At 43.4% G+C, this 22,616-nt stretch overlaps 2 protein-coding genes across 4 annotated transcripts in view; one reads left to right on the plus strand and one right to left on the minus strand.

Annotated features, from left to right (window-relative positions):
• LOC115140222 (palmitoyltransferase ZDHHC8B-like) overlaps positions 1-14,516 on the plus strand; it is a 116,661-nt gene extending 102,145 nt beyond the window's left edge. The window contains exons 9-11 of one of the 2 annotated variants that reach the window (XM_029678439.2): positions 9,024-9,130; positions 9,795-10,936; positions 11,748-14,516. In XM_029678439.2, coding sequence (XP_029534299.2) covers positions 9,024-9,130; positions 9,795-10,936; positions 11,748-11,904 — 1,406 coding nt within the window. In that variant the 3' untranslated portion in view covers positions 11,905-14,516. Of the gene's footprint in view, positions 1-9,023; positions 9,131-9,794; positions 10,937-11,538; positions 11,628-11,747 lie in introns of those variants that run through there. The other variant, XM_029678440.2, reaches the window with a different exon arrangement.
• A 2,133-nt stretch (positions 14,517-16,649) lies between these two features.
• LOC115140224 (ran-specific GTPase-activating protein-like) lies at positions 16,650-22,533 on the minus strand. 2 transcript variants are annotated; one of them, XM_029678443.2, is made up of 6 exons: positions 22,400-22,533; positions 20,311-20,447; positions 19,874-20,031; positions 19,529-19,657; positions 19,332-19,400; positions 16,650-18,852 (listed from the first exon to the last, which is right to left on the minus strand). In XM_029678443.2, the coding sequence occupies exons 1-6, from the start codon at positions 22,418-22,420 to the stop codon at positions 18,728-18,730; spliced, it is 639 nt and encodes a 212-aa protein (XP_029534303.1). In that variant the 5' UTR covers positions 22,421-22,533; the 3' UTR covers positions 16,650-18,727. The 2 variants fall into 2 exon arrangements, with proteins under 2 accessions (XP_029534303.1, XP_029534304.1); XM_029678444.2 differs by having other exon boundaries at positions 22,406-22,532.
• Between the last annotated feature and the right edge of the window lie 83 nt (positions 22,534-22,616).

The raw sequence follows: 22,616 nt of genomic DNA on the forward strand, positions 1-22,616 counted from the left end.
CTCAGGTTTTCCGGGTCTCTATGCTTTTGGTTGGACATGTTTCTCAATTTCTTTCTTAGATTGTGTCATTGTTGTTCATTTTCTTCGGTTTTCTATTTGAGATTTGATAGGGAAGCTGAGAGGTCAAATATACTGTTAAGATTTTCTACTGCCAAGTTTACTCCTTCACTATTACAGTGGAACGTTTTACCCAGGAACTTTTCTAAAAGAGATTGAATTTGTTGTTGCCTAATTGTATTTTGGTAGGTTTCCAAACTACATTCCTTCCATCTACAGCATTTCTTAATATTACTCAGTTCCTTTGGCTTTGATGCCTCCTGATTGAGTATTGCTCTGTTCAAGTAGACTGTGATTTTGCTGTGGTCTGACAGGGGTGTCAGTGGGCTGACTGTGAACGCTCTGAGAGACTCTGGGTTGAGGTCAGTGATAAAGTAGTCTACAGTACTACTGCCAAGAGATGAGCTATAGGTGTACCTACCGTAGGAGTCCCCTGGAAGCCTACCATTGACTAAGTACATACCCAGCGTGCGACAGAGCTGCAGGAGTTGTGACCCGTATTTCTTGGTTATGTTGTCATAGTTGTGTCTAGGGGGCATATGGGGGAAGGAATGCTGTCACCTCCAGGCAGGTGTTTGTACCCCTGTGTGATGAGGGTGTCAGATTCTTGTCCAGGTCTGGCATTTAGGTCTCCACAGACTAGTACATGTACCTGGGCGTGGAAATGATTGATTTCCCTCTCCAGGATGGAGAAGCTGTCTTCATTAAAGTATGGGGATTCTAGTGGGGGGATATAGGTAGCACACAGGAGGACATTTTTCTCTGTTACGATCATTTCCTTTTGAATTTCTAGCCAAATGTAAAATGTTCCTGTTTTGATTAATTTAATGGAGTGAGTTCGGTCTGCTCTTCCAAATTAGCATACCCCCTGAGTCCCTTCCCTGTTTCACACCTGGTCGCTTGGTAGATGGGACTACCAGCTCTCTGTAACCTAGAGGGAAACTAGTCTCCTCTATACCAGGTTTCTTGTAGGATGACAATGTCTGTATTTTCAATTTCTTTAATGAAGTCCAGTTTCCTGCTCTTTAGGCCAAAGGCAGATGACCTCAGGCCTTGGATATTCCAGGATGAGATGGTGAAGGCTTTGTGTTCCATAAAGTGTCCAATGTTGTTGGTCATGTGGTTTGGCCTCAGACCAGTAAGTGTGAGCAGAGCCTGTTGAGCATCTGGTACATGCCATTGGCTTGGGCTAGTGTAAGAGTGGGGGTTGGGCCTGGTCATAGAGGCTGTTCAAGTCCAGGGTGGAGTGGTGGGCCAGGAAAACATTTGGTTTTGAGGCACAGTCATGGGAAATGCTTGCGTTTACCCGCTGTATGGTAGCAGGGTGTAAGTATTTTTGTGGTAGCAGGGTGGAGATAACCACTTGTGCATTGGGAAAAGTAGAAGAAGCTTTTTCAATCACTCCCTTCAGTGTTGTGGCCAACCTTTCCTGCTGGGCTCTCAGGTCGTTTGTGCCTGTGCGTATTATTATGTGGCTAGGTGAACCTAGTTGGTCCTCAGACAGAAGGGAGGGGGGGGGGTTGTCAGGAGGTCTATCAGGGTGGCTGATGGGGTGGGTGCTCAGAGCTGGTGAGATCCCCTGGGCGTGGGGTTCTTCATTTGTCTGTCCTGCCTGATGTCGACACTATGGCCAGGGTCTGGGGAAGACTGTTCTGCTGTGGTGTTGAGACTTTTGTCGGGAGCTGAGGTGGGCTGTTCTGCTGGCTTCTTTGTGGGGGTGGCCACCTCTTTAGTCGGTTGTTCTCTGTCACACGCCATCCCCCTCAACCTCTCCACCCGCAGCCTTATCCTCCCCTCTAGTGGTCTGTTCTTCTCCTGCTCTTTCTTTTTATATTGTTGAAGTTGTCTTGTCACAGTCCAGAGTGCAGATATGTCTCTTTCCACCTCCAGTTCTCCGGGTCTGGTTAAGAGGGTGTTGTTGTGCTGGAATGTTGTCTGGGTCTGTGCTGACTGGAGTGTAATCACCTGCTGTTCCAGCTCCACCTGCCTTACCTCCAGCTGGGTAAATGTATCCTTCATTTCAATGGGGGGGGGTAGTTCTCTGTGCTGGGAGGTTGACTTTCCGCTTGGGGTTGCTCGTCTGTGGGGTTGTATAATGAAGAGGTCTGGTCTGACCCGCTCGGGGTCTCAGACTCGGGGCATCTTTCTCAAGGGAGAGCTTCTCCTGATTCTTTGATTAGGTGAAAGTCCAGCTGAAGCTGTTTGGGGTTACACTGTACCATTACTGTTCCAGACTTATAGAGATTAAATTAGCTGACTCGGAGTCCTCGTTGTCTAGTATCCTGAGTTTCCACCCCTCGTTAACACCACCTCTCTTAAGAGGGGTAGTATGCTAATATAGCACTGTGCCATGCCAGGGGATGATTTGTGTGGAAGATGAGGTTGCAGATGTTCCCATTTTTATAATAGTCAGCAAAAAGTGTCTCTTGATTTTCCATAAGGAGCTTCATTTTGTGATCTTATCATTCTTTACATACGCAGGGTACTGTTTATGAATTACCTCTGAACAGCGGGAGGCAGCTTCTAAGGCCTCTGCATTTGGTTGGAGTAGACTGTTCGACTCTCCTGCCATTGTTGGGCTGAAGGGCTTTGACACCTCTCACTTGATACGTCAGTGCTAATTGAAGTTGTATCAAGCTTGGCCACCTTAATTTAGCATTCAGTCCTTATAAAGTAAAGTCATGTATTTTTCTCCTTGGCTTTTGGAAATAAAATATAGCTTCAGACTAAACATTACTCACTCAGTTCCAGGTTGGATGGTGTTTTCAGGTTTCTGTTGTTTTCCAGAGCATTTGTATAGTGTTGGAATAATAATCTTTGGTAGTTGTAAGGCTTCCAGGTGATTCCGTAATTCCGTCCAAAATCAGGTTGTGGGTTTTAGTTTGGAGTGAAGGTTATGTTGTAGAGGGTAGTATCCTGTATATGTTCCTGACAAAAAAATTATCTGTCTCTGTCTCTCTGTGTGTGTGTGGAAACTTTCCACAGTGATGTTGGTCCATGGTGGCGCGATGGCATCACACACTTGCTGCAGATTGGACGGCGGCCCATTCCGTCTTATCGCAAAGATGCTCTTTTGGGTTGAGGTCTTGGGACTTCGCAGGCCACTCAAGTAAACTGAACTCGCTGTCATGTTCCAGGCTATGTTTTTCCACTCCTCAATTCTCCAGTGTTGTTGATCGTGTGTTCACTGGAACCCGGTGTGTTTATCTGCTTGCAATAGCCCTCCGTGACAACGATCAACGAGTTGTGCATTCCAAGATGCCGTTCTTCACACCACTGTTGTACTGTGCCATTATCGGTTTGTGGCCCGCCTGTTAGCTTGCATCATTCTTGCCATTCTCCTTTGATCTCTCTCATCAACGAGCTGTTTTTGCCCACAGGACTACCGCTGACTGGATGTTTTTTGTTTGTCGCACCATTCCCGGTTAACAGAGTGCAGCCGTTTCTGAGATACGGGATCTGGCACACCTGGCACCGACGATCATACCACGTTCAAAGTCGCTTACGTTTTGCAAATTCTAACGTTCAATAGAAAAGTAACTGAATGGCTCAATTCCTGTTTGCCTACTTTATATAGCAAGCCACAGCCACAGGACTCACTGTCTGTAGGAGAGATCAATTTTCGTGAACGACCCTGACCTGCAAATACAGTAGGGTAATTGAAAATGCGCTGTACAGTCAGAGACAGAGGAACGATTTTTTGAGAAGGGGTGCAGGATTTTTTTTGTTAAAGTCTAATTTAGATACGTTTTTGCTTATAATTTCCAACATTTTGGTCGGCTATTTGTTAGTCAACTTGACTTGCTTAATTAAAGAAATGAAAAGCAGTGAAAACGACCCAACATGTTTCTGATAAGAAACTATCAGTTTGGGGCCTCCCGAGTGGCGCAGCGGTCTACCGCTTGAGGCATCACTACAGACCTGGGTTCGATCCCGGGCTGTGTCACAACCGGCTGTGACCGAGAGTCCGATAGGGCGGCGCACAATTGGCCCAGCGTCGTCTGAGTTAGGGGAGTTTTACTTGGCTCATCGCACTCTAGCAACTCCTTGTGATGGGCCAGGCGCCTGCAGGCTGACTTTGGTCATCAGTTGAACAGTTTCTTCTCACACATTGTTGCGACTGGCTTCCGGGTTAAGTGGGCGGGTGTTAAAAAGTGCGGTTTGGTGGGTCGTGTTTCAGAGGACGCAGGACTCGACCTTTGCCTCTCCTGGTAAAAAAATAAATATATATACTGTTTTTATGATGCTGATAAAGATAACACATTTACATACGATCCCTAACCGTGCATACATTCTCTCAAGATGCTGGAAAAAATCTATCATTTTTCTCCACTCCTGTTCCTGAGTCAAAATGTACATTTGGTGTATCATTTTACTGCAAGGTATGCTTAATTCTGCAGGAGCTAATATTATATTAGGCTATGTGAGAGGATACAGTGCCTTCAGAAAGTATTCATACCCCTTAACTTATTCCATATTTTGTTGTTACAGCCTGGATAAAAAAATCTCACCCATCTACACACAATAATGACAGAAATCTTAACCCATTTTTTAACCCATTTATTGAAAATTAAATTAATAAAATAACTATTCAAACCCCTTTGCAATGATGCTCAGGTGCATCCAATTTCCTTTGATCATATTTGATGTCACTACAACTTGATTGGAGTTCACCTGTGGCCAATTAAATTGTTTAGACATGATTTAGAAAGAAACACACCTGTCTATATAAGATCCCACAGTTTACAGTGGGACCCTATAGCATGAGCAGAAACTATAGCATGAACTTAGAGCAGAAACTATAGCATGAAGCCCAAATAACTGTCCTTAGATCTCCAAGATAGAATTGTGATGTGGCATATATCTGGGGGAGTGTATTAAACCATTTCTAGAGTGTTCAAAGTTTTCAAGAGCACATGGGTCTCCATCATTGGGAAGAAAATATGGTCTGCCTAGAGCTGACCATCCAACCAAACTAAGCAACCGGGCAAGAATGCCCTTGGTCAGGGAGGTGACAAAGAACCCAATGACCACTCTGACAGAAGTACAGAGTTCATTGGTTGAGATGGAGAAAACATGAGAGAGTGGCCATGAGAGGGTGGCCAGATGGAAGCCACTCCTGAGAAAAAAGGCACATGACAGCATGCCTGGAGTTTGCAAAATGGCACATGAAAGACTCTGAGAGCATAAGGCAAAAGATTCTGCGCTCTGATGAGACAGAAATTGAACTCTTTAGGCTGAATGCAAAGCGCTATAAAACATGGGGATGCTTTTGAGCAGCAGGGACTGGGAGACTGGTAAGGATAGAGGGAACAATGAAAGAAGCCAAATATAGGCAAATCCTTGATGAGAACCTGCTTCAGAGTGCAAACGATGTTAGACTGGGACGAAGATTTACAATCCAACAGGACAATGACCCCCAAGCATACAGCCAAAGCAACGCTGGAATGGTTTCAGAACAACATGAAAGTCCTTGAGTGGCCCAGCCAAAGCCTAGATTTGAATCCCATTGAAAATCTGTAGAAAGATGAAGATTACTGTTCACCACTGGTCATCATCTAACTTAACAGAGCTTGAGAAAATCTGCGAGGAAGAATGGGAGAAAATCAGCAAATACAGATGTGCAAAGCTGATACAGATGACACAAAGCTGTAATCACTGCCAAAGGTGCTTCTACAAAGTATTGACTCAGGGGTGTGAATACTTATGTAAAATATATATATCTGTATTTCATTTTCAATACATTAGCAAACATTTCTTAACATGTTTTCAATTTCTCATTATTGGGCATTGTGTGTAGATGGGTGAAACATCTATTCAATACCTTTTGAATTCAGGCTGTAACACAACAAAATGTGGAATAAGTCCAGGGGTATGAATACTTTCTGAAGGCACTGTATAGACCTACAGCCAGTGCCCAGATTTCACTTACTATTCCATTTAACCCTTCTAAACAGTAGACTACATATCCCGTGACGTGCCATATTTGAAGTCCCAGTCTTGTGACATTGAAATTTGTATATTGCCTCAATCATCACACATACAGTGCCTTGCAAAATTATTCATCCCCCTTGACGTTTTCCCTATTTTGTTGCATTAGAACCTGTAATTTAAATAGTTTTTTATTTGGACTTCATGTAATGGACATAAATAAAATAGTCCAAATTGGTGAAGTGAAATTTTAAAGAATTACTTGTTGATGTTTTTTTTTATGGAAAATTGGTCCCGGCATATGTATTCACCCCCTTTTCTATGAAGCCCCGAAATAAGATCCCCCAGAGTCTGCAACACCACTAAGCAAGGGGCACCACCAAGCAAGTGGCACCATGAAGACCAAGGAGCTCTCCAAACAGGTCAGGGACAAAGTTGTGGAGAAGTACAGATCAATATCGGAAACTTTGAACATCCCACGGAGCATCATTAAATCCGTTATTAAAAAATGGAAAAAATATGGCACCACTACAAACCTGCCAAGAGAGGGCCGCCCGCTAAAAGTCACAGACCAGGCAAGGAGGGCATTAATCAGAGAGGCAACAAAGAGACCAAAGATAACCCTGAAGGAGCTGCAAAGCTCCACAGCAGAGATTGGAGTATCTGTCCATAGAGCCACTTTAAGCCATACACTCCACAGAGCTGGGCTTTACGGAAGAGTGGCCAGAAAAAAAGCCCTTGTTGCTTAAAGAAAAAAATAAGCAAATACGTTTGGAATACGTGTTCGCCAAAAGACAAAAAATATGGAAGAAGGTTCTCTGGTCAGATGAGACTCAAATGTAGCTTTTTGGCCATCAAGGAAAACACTATGTCTGGTGCAAACCCAACACCTCGAACACCATCCCCACAGTGAAGCATGGTGGTGGCAGCATCATGCTGTGGGGATGTTTTTCATCGGCAGGGACTGGGAAACTGGTCAGAATTGAAGGAATGATGGATGACTCTAAATACAGGGAAATTCTTGAGGGAAACCTGTTTCAGTCTTCCAGAGATTTGAGACTGGGACGGAGGTTCCCCTTCCCAGCAGGACAATGACCCTAAGCACACTGCTGAAGCAACACTCGATGGGTTTAAGGGGAAACATTTAAATGTCTTGGAATGGCCTAGTCAAAGCCCAGACCTCAATCCAATTGAGAATCTGTGGTATGACTTAAAGATTCCTGTACACCAGCTGAACCCATCCAAATTGAAGGAGGTGGAGCAGTTTTGCCTTGAAGAATGGGCAAAAATCCCAGTGGCTAGATGTGCCAAGCTTAGAGACATTACCCAAGATACTTGCAGCTGTAATTTCTGCAAAATGTGGCTCTACAAAGTATTGACTTTGGGGGGGTGAATAGTTATGCACACTCAGGCTTTCTGTTTTTTTTGTCTTATTTCTTGTTTCACAAAACATATATATTTTGCATCTTCAAAGTGGTAGGCATGTTGTGTAAATCAAACGATACAAACCCCCCAAAAATCAATTTTAATTCCAGGATGTAAGGCAACAAAATAGGAAAATGCCAAGGGGGGTGAATACTTTCGCAAGCCACTGTAACATCACACTTCCCACTGCTATCAACCTCTTTAACCACTTCACAAAATCTTTCCCAGACGTTACTATTCTGGCCCTCCCTTTTCTTTCTTTTTAACTCTCTATTTCGCAGATTTTCTCTTATTGAATTCCTTTTTGCCTCAGTGGATCAACGTTTTCTGCCCAAGTTCCCGATAGCATTTGGTGCAGTTACAGTAAGGCCCTAAAGCTTTGGCTTACACTCTATTTAAGCAATAAGGCCAGAGGAGGTGTGGTATATGGCCAATATACCACGGATAAGGGCTGTTCTTATGCACGATGCAAAGCGAGGTGCCTGGATGCAGCCCTTAGCTGTGATATATTGGCCATATATCACAAACACCCGAGGTGCCTTATTGCTATTATAAACTGGTACCAACGTAATTAGAGCAGTACAAATAAATGTTTTGTCATACCCGTGGTATGCGGTCTGATATACCATGTCTGTCAGCCAATCAGCTTTCAGGGCTCAAACCACCCAGTTTATAATGGCAGATAAAATATTATGAAAGAGAAACCTCAGTGTAACCTGTAGATATGAATTGCACAAGAATTATATGTATAACCCGCTCTTCATCCACACAATATTTCATGACCCTAAACCCACGAGGACTGCGGGTTATGAGTCAACCCGCAAATCACTAGTGTGTATCTGTCTCCCTGTGTTTCTCTTTCTGTCTCTTTTTCTTTCTTTCTCTCTCTGGTGTATTGCACCGAACTGCTCTCTCTGGCCTCCTAAAAGCGCTCCATCTCAGTGCTAGTTAGTGACTTCTAGCTAGTTAGGCTTGATGAATGAACTCCAGCATGGCAGTCCTCTATCGCTGTTCATCAGCGAGGAGAAATGTCGTGTCATTTGTCGTGAGTGGGCCTGGTTCAGTCAATCTGCTCCAGATTAGTTATGGACTCGGTGAGGGTACGCACACCCGCAAGCCACTTCGGCCCCTCAGAATGAGTTCAGATTTTTTGTGGCCCCCCACCTCCATTCCTGATCTATTGTGTCATGGTGCATTATGTCTGGAGCTCCTTCCTGACTGTTTTTTCCATCACAGTAGCTCTACTGCCACTTGGTGGTGTTTTATGTTACTGCATTATTTGCAATGACAAAATCAATGCAGCACCACAATATTTACCTTTGCTAGGACATGTCCACATTCTGTTGTGCTGAAAAAGCAAAGATTTCAATGTAAGGAGGATTTTCTTATGATTGTCTTTATATGTTACCTTTTGAATGACTTATTTTGTCAGTTTGCTTTTCTTTTTTAGCTTGAGGTGAAGACTACTTTTACAACATAATGAGCCATGAAAGGCTCTGATGATGACAGCCCTATCAATTCTAACACACCATAAAATGGATGCTTACATCCTTACACCAGATAATAGTCTGTCTCTCACAGTAACATTGTTCTGTGTCTTTCACTTCCAGATAGTTCCCTGTCCGGCAAGACCCATCCCTCCACCCCGGCCATGTACAAGTACCGGCCCTCGTTCGGCACCATCCCTAAAGTCCATTACCATGCGGCAGGAGAGAAGGTCAGACTAAATGACTGAATTCTAATAGTAATTGCAAACAGGCTTACCCAATTTTTTACTTTATTCCTGCACAGTTGCGAGTGTGACTGCATATAAATGAACAGCCGTTTCAATTTTTTATAAAAATGTTCTCGTTACGGCCTCCCGAGTGGCGCACCGGTCTAAGGCACTGCATCGTAGTGCTAGGGGCGTCACTACAGACCCGGGTTTGATCCCGGGCTGTATCACAACCGGACGTGATCGGGAATCCCATAGGGTGGCGCACAATTGGCCCAGCGACGTCCGGGTTAGGGGAAGGTTTGGCCAGGGGGGATTTACTTGGCTCATCGCACTCTAGCGACTCCTTGCGGCTTGCCGGGTGCCTGCAGGCTGACCTCGGTCGTCAGTTGAACGGTGTTTCCTCTGACACGTTGGTACGTCTGGCTTCCGGTTAAGCGAGTGTGTGTTTAGAAGCACGGTTTGGCGCGTCATGTTTCAGAGGACGCATGACTCGACCTTCGCCTCCTGAGCCCGTTGGGGAGTAGCAGCGATGAGACAAAATTGAAATTGGGGAGAAAAAGGGGGTAAAATACAGAACAAAACAAAAATGTCATTATAATATGTATGGGTAGTCAAAATAATAGTTCATATTTCTCACTACTTCTGTGTTGTTTTGTCTTGTCAGATTGTAATGCCAGATGACCACCGTAAGGCGTCAGCCATCTTGGAGGAGGGCCGTTGCCATGTCGACTACCGCTCAGAGCCCAACCTGGACCTGCCTGACTACCGCAACGCCCCTCTCCACCGCTCCTTCCAGTCCTCCCCACTGCAACTGGACTCCTACCCCATAAACTCCAGCTCCCTCAACCTGAAGCAGGCCCACCAGCGCAGGGACAAGGGCCAGCTGCCTGTCCTGCAGCCTGAGACAGTCACCTCCACCCCCTACAAGAGCGTCTTCTCCCCACTGTCCAACCGCAACAGCAGCCTCTCCTACGACAGCCTGCTCAACCCCAGCATTTCCCCAGCCACCGCAGCCGAGTGCATGGCCCACCCCGGCATGCCCTCTATGGGCTCGCACTCACCCTACCTGCCAACCAAAATGTGCCACGTGCGGGGGCCTGAACCTCAGATCCAGAAGCAGCAGGTCCCCCCCAGCTTCAGCCCGGTGTTGGGCTCCGGGGGGATGAGCAGAGGCAGGGGCAGGCAGTCCCCGCAGAACAGGGACCTGTCCCCAGTGTTGGGCTCCAGGGGGATGGGGATGAGCAGGGGCAGACAGTCCCCCCAGGACCGGGACCTGTCCCCGGTGCGCTACGACAACCTCTCCAAAACCATCATGGCCTCCATCCAGGAGCGTAAGGAGATGGAGGAGAGGGAGAAGCTGCAGCACCATGGGGGGTGCTCCCAGGCTCAGTCCTATGCCCAGGCTCAGGACTCAGGCATGTTCGACAGCTCTGGAGGGTATGGCCTGCCTCCCAGCGCCTGCTACCCGGATAGTCCCCGGGACCCCAGCTCCAGAGGTCCCACGCCTCCAGCCTACGGAGGCTCTAGGGACAACCTGATGGGGGTGGTGAGCTACGGGCCTCGGACCCCCGTGCTGCGCTCCTCTGGTGGCTCCTCTCTGGCACGTGCCCCCAGGACTTCCTACAGCTCCCTGCACACTGACAGCAGCATGCAGGGAGGCAGGGTCCCTGAGCCCCCATGCCGCTCCCCACCCCACCAGCCCCACCACTCCCCTGCCATGCCCCAATCCCCCTCCTACACCCACAAGAAACTCTCCTTCATCCACGCCTTGGAGAGAACAGACTCACCCCGCCTTGGTGGCCCAAGGTACGAATCCTAACATACCCCTAACGTCTCCTGGGGTACATGAAATGAGCTGAGGCGCTGGGGAGGGAACAGAACTCACTCCCCATAGGAAGCCCCGAAGCCCTGCTGGCTGACTGGTTAGAAACCAGCGGTGGATGAGTAGTGAGGATGAGAGAGCTTAGGCTAGGTGTTAACATGTAGCATGTGTATACATACAGTTTCCTTTGATATTATACCCTTTTATCCAATGAAGTACTGTGCATGGTGTTTGTCACTGGATTTTAATGTTTTGCTTTCATAGTAAGAAAAAAACTTTTGTATTTTTCTAAGTTGTCTGTCATAATGAATAAAGTTGCATTACCCCACTATCATTTCCTTCTGTTTGCATGCTTATCTCCCTCCTGTCACTCTCTTCCATCTGGGAATATCAACATCTACATCTCTTTGCATGTTTTTAGCACCTACAGAAACAACACACTGTGGTTTTACCCTTTATTTCATAAAATGTCATTCTGATTTTGGGGTAATGAATACACCACTCATGGTAATTTATGCTAGCACCAGCAGGTACACTGGCATGTGTTTCATTACTTCTCTAACTAGTGTCATGGTCATTTACATAGTGCATGCTCCAGGGACCAGCCACACAAGACCAACTACTAACACCACCAGAACATGCATGTGAGAACAATACACACATTTTCTGGTATGACAACTGAATTATCTTTCCATGTGATCTGTGTTTATACTGCATGTGCATGTATATCTAAAGCTAAGTTAGTTCTCACTTCAAATAACTATGCCCTCTTGTTTTTTGCCCCTCCCCATTCAGAGAGGCCATGATGCAAAGTAAAGTGAATGGGCAAACAGACTGCCATCTAGGACCCAACAGCTCCAGTGCCCAGGGCACCACTCTCAGCCCTAGCCGCCACAGTAATGTCAAAAAGGTGACTGGGGTGGGTGGCACAACCTATGAGATATCTGTGTGAAAGGGCTGGGGCCCGGGGCGCCAAACCTTGAGGGAAGAGGCAGCATTCTCATGGCATCCACATCCAATGACAACAACAATTGTGCTACACAGAGAGGGTTCTCTTCTTCCTTTGACCTTTTTTTATTCGATATTGTCCAATCAGGGGCGCATAGCATTTCCTACTTGGGAATTATTGGCGGACCTCTGCTCTTTCCGTGCCTAGCCCTTGGTCTCTGTGTCTGTACTGGAGGAGTGCGCCGTGATAAGTGTGTGTTTGATGGGAAAAGAACAACTTCAACCTAAAGAGGGCTGATGTTCTTACTGAGTGTTTTGTTGAATTTTGTGGCTTGTTATGTTAGTCATCAGTGGACAGTCTGAATGAGATCTTAAATTTGGCGTTTACAGCATCTCAGTTGCGGTCTAGGTGCTGTTCTGTATGATCACACTCCCTAACCACCCACCCAGGCCGCGAGAGGTTAATACACTGACACCCTTACACATACAGATGATGCCACATGTCTTTGTTCAGTCACATTCTCTGAAATAGCCATGGTATGGGGAGCCACCTCTAACCCAATAAGTCATGCATACAGCACCAATCCATTGGATTCAAGCATACAGCACCAATCCGTTAGATTCAAGCATACAGCATCACTCCATTGGATTCAAGCATACAGCACCAATCAATTAGATTCAAGCATACAGCATCACTCCATTGGATTCAAGCATTCAGCACCAATCCATTTGATTCAAGCGTACAGCATCACTCCATTGGATTCAAGCATTCAGCACCAATCCATTTGATTCAAGCGTACAGCATCACTCCATTGGATTCAAGCGTACAGCATCACTCCATTGGATTCAAAGCGTACAGCATCACTCCATTGGATTCAAGCATTCAGCATCACTCCATTGGGTTCAAGCATTCAGCGTCAATCCATTTGATTCAAGCGTACAGCATCACTCCATTGTCTTCAAGCGTACAGCATCACTCAATTTGATTCAAGCATACAGCATCAATCCATTGGATTCAAGCATACAGCATCAATCCATTGGATTCAAGCATACAGCGTCAATCCATTGGATTCAAGCTTATACACATACCTCTTATGAATTCAAGGTGCTTTCAAGGTGCTGACCGTGTCTGTCTTGTCCATCAACAACATGTTGGCCATTACTGAGCAGCACAGAGAAAATATCACATTGCACCAGTCAGTGTTAGATCAATGCAATCTTTAATACTGTTCCAATACCGTCACAAGATGGGCTGAATGGATATCAAACTGTTAAATGGCAATACAACAGTGCTGTGTGGCACTCAGAGACACAGGTCTTGAATTTCTCCAACTACATTTATCCTCTGAGTTTCGAGGTGGTGTTTTAGGGCTTACAGTACAGGAGCATATTCATCTCAACTCTAGCTGAGCTCCAGTATTTATTTCCCTTTACAAACTGGGTGGTTCGAGCCCTAAATGCTGAAAGTCATGGTATATCACACCCAATACCACAGGTATGACAAAACATTTATTTTTACTGTTCTAATTACGTTGAATAGCAAAAAGACACCTCGGGTTTGTGGTATATGGCCAATATACCATGACTAAGGGCTGTATCCAGGCACTCCACTTTGCGTTGTGAGCATGAACAGCCCTTAGCCATGGTATATTGGCCATATACCACATCCCCTCGTGCCTTATTGCTTAACTATACCATAAGCTACAGTTATCAGTAACATTGTCCAACATTCTATCTATTGATTTCCATGTCATGTTTGAGTGACCCCCGACACAGACCAGTGCTAAGAAGATACACAAAAGCTTTTGCCACTGAGTGTTACAGAGGTGGCTGTTATCTGTGATCTATGCTGAACACCCCAACAAAACGGTCCTCCCCATATTCAGGACAACTCCCACCAGCTAACCAGTCAGCCATGCACCGCCAAAACATCTAATAGGCAATGTATTACTTTTGTGACTTAGTATTTTTAGTATCATAGGTCTACCCATAATAAGTTATGTTAAAGCCATGTATAATTGTTTTGTTATGATTCATATCAAGAGTGGAAAAAGTCTTCAGCTGTGTTACTACATGAAAACATGTCACCCATTGCTATTTAGTAGTTTTTTTATTGATCTTTTTATTTTTATTTCCAACCTTTCGAAAATGTTTGATACATCTTGCTTTTTATACAGATACTCAAGCTTGGAATGGATGTTTGTATTTTGAGTGGATTTTGTTAAGTTATAACTTAAGTGAATTAATGAATAAGTACCATAGCCGATATAGGGAAGGAGGTATGCTAGTTTGTTGTATGCTACAGTGTAAAAAAAATATTGATTAAACTGTGATGAAGCAATGTAAAGTTATACAAAGCGGATGTCATTTAAAAAAGTGCCAAAGTTGGCTACTAACCCTGATTCTGTTAAAGCTCTGGGTACTCCTGAAATCCATCCACTTTAAGCAGCTGTCTGGCACAGCAAACCAAATGAATTACAAGACATGAGGAAAGTCATGGATAAAACTATGGGACTGTTGTTTTTTTGTGGTTCACTAATGAAAAGAAGATATAGTTTGATAGGTACATCTATTTTCTTTCTTTAAAAAACACTGATTAAATGTAGCTTGAAAGTTTCCCTCTGTTTTGTATCTTTTCTTGTTTGTAAAAGGCTCTGAACATTTGAGGTGAGAAATGTCACCTGGTCATTTGCACATTCTTAGTGTTGAAGACAGAATTTACATGGATGTAAAGGACCCTATTTGTTTGCAACTACACACCGGATCCATTAAATGACCATTGTGGCCTTTCAAGAGGACAATGATGTTTACTGCACAAAGAAATTGGATATGACAGGTAACCAGGTTGCACTGTGGGACAACCACCTATGAAATTCCACCAATAATTCTAATCATGCTTATAGCTGAATGGTCCCACTTATGGATAGACACTGTTTTTAACTTATTGTACCTATTCATTGTGATACTCACTTTAACTGAAAGTACCATAATTGTAGATATCGTATAATAGATGTATATATTGGGAACATATACATTTATCAGAGTACACAGAAAGATGTGACCCTCACATTGGAGATAGTAGAGAAGAGAATACCCCAAGCCATGTATTGTTTTTTAGCCTGTTATTTGTGGCACATACCATTCCATTTCTCCATATTATCATATTATCAGTTCAATTGCAGACCATAAGCTTCAAATATGACAACACAAATTGATAACTGGTCCAACCCCATAGCAGACCCTAATTGTATTATATTAAACATGGCAAAGGGAGCTAGTTAGGTTAATATGCCATACTCTTTTCAGCTGAATGTACAGTATTGGGTCACTTGTCACATATTTAACTCAAATTCACCTGTGTTCCTTGCAGGTGACCGACCCAACATTGTTGATACATACTTGAATCTTCCCCTTCAAGCACAGATACACTTGACAAAAGTGATTGTTGTTATTCTTCCTTTAGATTACTGACAGTTTTGTTTTTTATTTTTGCTGTCTGATGGATATTCCACCAAGGGCTCGATTCAATCCGTAACACTGAAGTTTGATTCGAGTCCCAAGTCACCTCACCTGAACAATATGAACTATTGCAGATTACTTGTTGCTGTATGTCTTGCTTATCATAATCAGATGTAGTATTTTGTAACATTTGTTATATGAATAGAAAAATAAATGTAGACAGTGTATTGGAAATACTGTTAATGTACATGCTTAATTATTTTGTTGAAAGGATATATGCCACTTGATGACAGAATTAGAATAAATAAATGTTTGTCAAGCCTATGCATTCACTAGATTGACGTTGAACATTTCCGTGACACAGATTGAAATGTTTCTATTTGTTCAATGAGATTTCAGATATATCTAGTGGAATGTATTAGAATGCATTTCACTTGTCACCACATCACAGTTACATCACTTAAATGGTTGGTGAATAAGTATCAATTACCGCAAAAAAAGTAATCAATCAAATGTATTTATAAAGCCCTTTTTACATCAGCCGATGTCAAAGTGCTGTACAGAAACCCAGTCTAAAACCCCAAACATCAAGCAATGCAGATGTGGAAGCACAATAGTTAGGAAAAACTCCCTAGAAAGGCAGGAACCTAGAGGAACCAGGCTCTGAGGGGTGGCCAGTCCTCTTCTGGCTGTGCCAGGTGGAGATAACAGTTCATGGCCAACATGAAAGCGATAGTATATCTTACTGGATTGTGTATAAACATTTTAATCCAGACCATTTTGCAAGGCAGACAGCATTGGTTTTCCATACCAAATTGACTGATGCACATAGGAATTCCTCTCTAGGGCTGGCACAATTACCGTATAACAACGTAACCGACGGTAATGGATGAAGACCATTGTGAAAATAAAACTGTCATAGCTGTTTAAAAAATAGTGTGGAACGAACTATTTACTGAAGACGGGAGAGCCGGCCATTTGTGCGGTTCAGTCCGTTTCTGCTGTAATTGACTCTACAACGTGACAACTTTGTTGCTCTTTGCTCAAACAAGCAAGGTGTTGTAGCAAACAAGTCTATGATTGCCAAGGCAATGCCCTCTCCCTGCAGCAGCAGCACATGCAGTCAGGAGTCAAGGATAGGAGAAAATGTCCAGATTTTTCTCAAATTCAACAAAATAATTCAGTGACCACGGTCATTTGGCTGAGCAATAACTTTCATCCAAAAATCCATGACCGTCACAGCCCTCCCTATTCCTCACTCCACATAAAATAGCAAAGACAGACAAAAAATGGTCTTTGAGAGCTTTTATTGGAAGGTGGAGGAAACATCTTAAAACCATTTGAGTGGAAATGAAAAGCAACATTCCATTCATGTACATGTATTTACAGATGCACTGGCACTTCGATGCAGGGTCAATGCAGTTAGTGGGGACAGGTTAGCACGGTGAGCACACCTAATACCGCATCAATACACTCTTCCACTATACCTTGTCTACATGCTTGTTTCACTTTGAGGGAATGTATTATGGCCTAAAAACAAACTTGAGCCACCGGGAAGGAGACCTGAGCCAGAACATAGATTGACGAGCCTACGCTTAATTCTGATAACCCGTTGTCTTTCATTTTGATTTGGTGTGATCAGTCAACAACAAAATGAAGCTGAATTATGCAAATGAGAATATGCAGTAGGACCTCTGAGCGAGCAGCAGACTAGTTCCCAGATTACACCTGATTTTACAAAGCTACGGCTGTGTCTCAATGGTCCAAAGTGTCTTCCTCCACTAATTTCCTCTCCTTCACCTGGGATGGGCAACTCCAGTCCTCAGGGGCCGGAGTTGTAACACCCCCCCCATCCGTAGCAAACACAGCTGATTAAATGAATTACATTCTAAACAGAAGATCATGATAAGTTGATTGAGTCAGGTGTGTTAGCTGGGCAAAAGTGTGACACCAATTAGGCTCCCATGGGATGGAGTTGCCAATCTCTGAACTAAGTGGACAGGTGAAGGCAAATTCCTGCCTGGTAAGCAGCCACCACCTTGCCTGTATTAAGATCAGTAAAGACTAAGGAGAGGATACAGAGGAAGCCTCCATATTGAGATTCGTGCCAAAGACATTACTGCTCCTCACACGTCCTTTCTGCCCGTTTTCCATACTTGTGGCGCTAACAAGCAGTCCTGTTCCATATGAACTAACTTTGCTTCAGAATAACAAAAGACTTACCCAATGTGGGAATTACCAATATCACAAGCCTCATTTCACAGTATGGTAAATTGACACCGATACCTCTTTCATATACAAAGATCCCACAAACGTACCACAACTGCTTATTTTCACCTGCTTTTTGGTATATCTTTAAGGGGTAGGGTATAAAAACAAGGCAAAGTAAAAGCCACCTAAAGACCTAGTCATGATTACTGCATTTTCACAGTCCCTGTAACCCAGCATTTCCCAAACTCTGTCCTCAAGACCCAAAGGGTATACATTTAGTTTTTTGCCCTAACACTAAACAGCTGATTCAAAGCTTGATGATTAGTTGATTTGAATCAGCTGTGTAGCGCTAGTGCAAAAACGTGTACCCCTTGGGGTCCTGAGTTTTGGAAACCCTACTGTAACCAAAATACAGGTATCGGGTCTGTGTGAATGAGGGAGTAGGCGTGTTTCGCACCAAGTGAAAGCCGGCTCAAAGCAAAAGTGATGTAATTAAGCACGTGGTATAATGAGTAGGATTCTGTGTTCACATGCAAAAGTGATTACTTATCTTCCTTCCCAATGAAATCTAATTTCAAAACAAACATTTTATGGAAAAACATGTTTATGGACGATGCACCATGCTGCCTTGTTGACAACATGACTAAACAACACAGATTACTGTTATATTTGAGAAGGGCGCTCCTCATCACTGCTTTTGCCCATTCACGTTACGTGCCATAGACCAGTGCCCTCCAGCAAAGCATAATCGGATCCACCCCGTGATGCTGTTTTTTTGCATGTAAATTCATTAAACACGTTCATTGTTTAATACCTTCCTAATTTGTCATGCAAACACCCCCCCCCCCCCCTAATTTGAAAGCGGTAAATAAAATGGGCTAATTTACCAAAACAGGTAATACTTCTGTCTGAAATGAGTGACAGATGAGCAGAACAGACAACTAGGTTTTCCATGATGGAAAAAGCAGAGGGCGGGTGGGGAGGGGCACATTTTAATGAATGGATCATTTTTTTGCAGCACCAAGGTCTTGTGATCTCGAGGTAAACAAATCATTAAAAAAAAAACTAAATAAATCAATATGCAAGTGTCCAAATTCAGTTTCTTTAGAGTCTATTGTAGAAAATGACACGAAGATCAGTAAAGCAAGTTCTTGGTTTCATTTCTCTTCTGCTGCCACTTTCTCCTTTTCCTCCTCCCTCTTTTCCTCTGTCTTGGTCTTGTCTTTTACAGATAGTTCCTCCAGTTTCTCTGCCACTTTGTTTGCACTGTCAGTGTTTTCTCCTGCAGAGAACAGAAAGATATTAACTGTGATGTGTCATGGTGGGCCAATGACTAAGCAAACAGGTTGGACAAGATGAGGCTCCAAACTACATCAAGTGTTGATGGTAACGGTCTTCATCTAAGAGCTTGTTTTGGGGCATTGCGGATGTCCACCATTTGAATGACAGAGTATTCCATCTTGAGTGTTTCACAAATCTTTTTGTTCCACTGATACAGAAGGTTAATCTAAACTGGGTAGTGATTAACATGTGACCTTATGAACAATGGTGGTTCTTTGTAATTAACACTGCAGCGAGAACAATTCTAAGTGTGGCAGAACATACCAACACTAGCCTAATAGTGGGCCAAGCGAATGGTTGAATTATCCATGTTAATTTAGCAGACAAAGTTCCAGGCTGGAGTGAGCGGCAGAGAACAGAGTACTGTCTGCATACTGGTTATGAAAAATAATGTGATAAAAAAAATAATTGTACACGAACCTGATCCGTCTTGAGATTTTCGGACTTCCTCCTTGCATTCATCGAACTTCACCTTAAATTTCTGAGCATCTGAATAGGACAGAAGAGTTATTTTAAACCCCATCCACACATTGACAGATCACACTTTTTGCATGGGAAGTCGACCGAATTGTAAAAAGCTAATGCAGTGACGGAAATAGACGTGTTGTCATACTCACTTTCTGCATTGAGGAAACGGATTGCCAGGAGTTCAGGTTTGGGATGCTCATCAGCAAAGTCGGCAAGTGTGTTCCATACCCATGCCCTGTCGCTGCCGGCGTTGGGCTTCAGCTCCATCACAGGGAAAACTGAAAGATGAAAAGGATTTAGGCCACTGACCCATAGAATCACATATCTATACAATGACTTGTTTTGCTTATACCGGACCATCTCATACTCAAAATAACAATTCAGTGGACAGGCAGCATCAATGCATGAGTTAATGGACAGGTTTATGTTCGACACAAGACAGCACTGCAGTGATAAATGCTACTGCCTTAGACAAGAAGCGCTCCGTGACTCACTGTTGTGATTGGCACAGATCTTTAAGGTCCGGTCTCGCCTCATCAATAGGCGGATGGTGCCCTTCTCTTTGTGTTTCAGGAGCTTGACGTCGCCTGTGCCGCGCTCCTTCCACTCTGGTGGGTCGTTCTCAGAGGCAAAGCGGTAGAGCTTCGCTCGCCTGAGGGGAGACAATATGGGTCAAATGCTGAGGCTTTGGAGGGAATCAGTAACAATACTTGGATGACAGAGGGCTGGATAGTTGCACTACACTTGAGACAAATCCTAACTTCTACTTAGGGTAACATTTCACTTAGTCTCTATTTGACAGTGCATGCCTAAGGAAAACATTTATGAATTTACCAATTTGATGTTAAGATTCAGCCATAAATGAATTACAAATTGTGTATAGCTCAATGAGTTTGTCTATTCAAAGCGAAATCTTTCAGCATCAGCTTACATTTTGAACAGTTCCTCCTCGTCCTCCTCTAGTGTCTTCACATCCTGCTCTGGAAGAGACACGATGGGCTCATAATGGGGATCGTGGTTTGATTCTTCTGCATTGTCTGTTGAAGTCTCCTGCTCTTCTGGTGTTTCCTATAAAAAATATTAATTTGAAAACATGTTAAGGACAGCATTTGGCATTCAAAATTATCAAATGAGAATAAAAACTCCTCAAAAGTTTCAGTGGGCTTCAGTGGTTCCACTTGGATTGTCATCTCACTTCAAGTTTGTGAAATGTACTTTACAAGTCAGTGTTTCAGACTGTAAAAACAGTAGGCTCCACCAGCTAACTGCAGAGGGATGTGAATAGAGGGGTTTGAGAGATCAGGCTTTGGAGGTCATCTTTTGTGTGCAATTTGCTGTGGCAACTAAACTTAGTGTCACTGGTGCTGAGCCAAGCACCTCTGCTGCTGGATGACTTTACAAAAGGTCTTGCGAATCCATATGATCTCACACTTACTACAGAACTTGTAATATGGCCTACCATTACATAATCAGAGATAATACTCAGACAAACACTCCTTACAAGAGGAAGAAAGGTGAAGCAGGTGGACAATGTTTTTGTTTCCTGGACAACAAACTTGAGCTAGTTCGTAACATAAGTAGTTACATGTGAGCTAGCCAAATTTGCAGTCAGCTATTAAAAAACTAACCTGACAATAATATCAGCATGCCACCTAGAAAGCTTAGCTTCTGCCATAGTATTTATTTAATAGCTGCCTGAACCAAATGTATGAAAGGGGCGCGTGTCGCTCCATGCTTTCGAGTGTAATGTAACGGCTAGCTTCAACTAAGCTAACAACATGGATCCATATAAGACTATGGGATGTTGCTAGCTACTGTATGTAGCTAAACATGGGAGCAAAACGGGCCCATTTTATACATTCTTGCCAAGCAGCTAATAAATAAATCCTACGGCAGTACTTCAGCTTGCTAACAGTAGATGGCTTGCTGACATTCTTGTCAAGCTAGTGTTTTGGTAGCTGACTGCACATTTGGCTACCTCTCATGTACAAACAGTAACGTTAGATACTTACAGTACGTTAACGTTAGTTACCTAAAGTTAGTTGTCCAGGTAACGTTATTAACAGAAAAGTTATGTTTGTGATTGTCCACCTGCTTCAATCAATCGTTGTCTTTTTTTGCGTTAATGAAGTTATCCTCTTTTATTATACAGCTGTCATAACTTAGATAGCATGTCAGTGTTGTCATCGTAGCTAGTTACTTAGCTAAATGGATAAACAAGTACTGATAAAGTTGACGCTAGTTTCTTTCGGCCTGGAGTTAGCCAGCCAGCTAGCTTGCTAACGTTAGCTAGGCCACGGAGAAAGCACTAGACCAGCTAGCACAGCAGTAGGTTAGCTAGCTAGAGATGAAAACGGTTTGGATATTGTGTAAATGACACAGTGGGTAATTGTATTTACCTAGTTCTGTTAAATCAGTGTAAACTCGGGATGAATAAAGCAATATGCTATCTAGCTATTGTAGTCTGAGGAACTGGCTTCTGTTGCCAACTGGCTGGCTAACAGTAGCAATTACTGTACAGTAGGGGTAACATTAGACAACTCTTAACAATGCCAAATAGTGTCCAAGTGATATCGCAGACAAATACATATTAGGTTTAAATAATAATTTTGAAAGTAGTGGCGGCACGATGATATACTTGTTCGCTAGCTATATGGCTGGCTAGTTTGCCTTTGGCTAGCTAGTTAACGCTAGCTAGCTTTGGACCAGGTATAAAGAAGGGCGGCAAAAGTATTGAGTTGTACACTTTTGACACATACAACAAAAGGCATAACTGATTGACCATTATCTAGAAAATGTTTTTCTGAGGCCGATTAACACTTTTTTATCCCCAATATTGATGTTTAACAAGGTTGTTAAAAAACATTTTTAAAATCAGCATCTCTACCCGGCATTTTTATCTTCCTTGGGTACAACCCTAGCAATATAAAACTTTGAGAATGCCAACCAAAATATTACAATTGAAATAAAATGTACATTTCATTAAATGCACGATACATACATATGTTAAAAATTCATACCCTCACCTTCGGATCTGCCATATTAATGTAGATGTTTGTAGATTATGGAATTTAGTTTGATTGATTCAAAACCAAAAACTCGCCGTTTCTGTCTTCCTGCTGTAGATTTCGCGCGCCGAAATGTTCTACTCGCGTTTTCCCCATCCCGGCACCCCTCCACTTTCGACACTATTTTAAAGGGCTTTACATTGAGCCATAAAATAATTTTTAAACGTAT

This window comes from Oncorhynchus nerka, linkage group LG13 (assembly GCF_034236695.1).
Source record: "Oncorhynchus nerka isolate Pitt River linkage group LG13, Oner_Uvic_2.0, whole genome shotgun sequence".
Taxonomy (NCBI): Eukaryota; Metazoa; Chordata; class Actinopteri; order Salmoniformes; family Salmonidae; genus Oncorhynchus; species Oncorhynchus nerka.

Bases quoted from the DNA above. Each gene is read 5' to 3' on its own strand.
- LOC115140224 (XM_029678443.2), bottom strand. From the start codon at position 22,420: ATGGCAGATCCGAAGGTGAGG. The intron at 20,448-22,399 runs GTATGAATTTTT...TATTTTTTATAG, and splicing joins TGGCAGATCCGAAGGTGAGG to GAAACACCAGAAGAGCAGGA. The intron at 20,032-20,310 runs GTAAGCTGATGC...GTCTCCCCTCAG, and splicing joins GAGGAGGAACTGTTCAAAAT to GCGAGCGAAGCTCTACCGCT.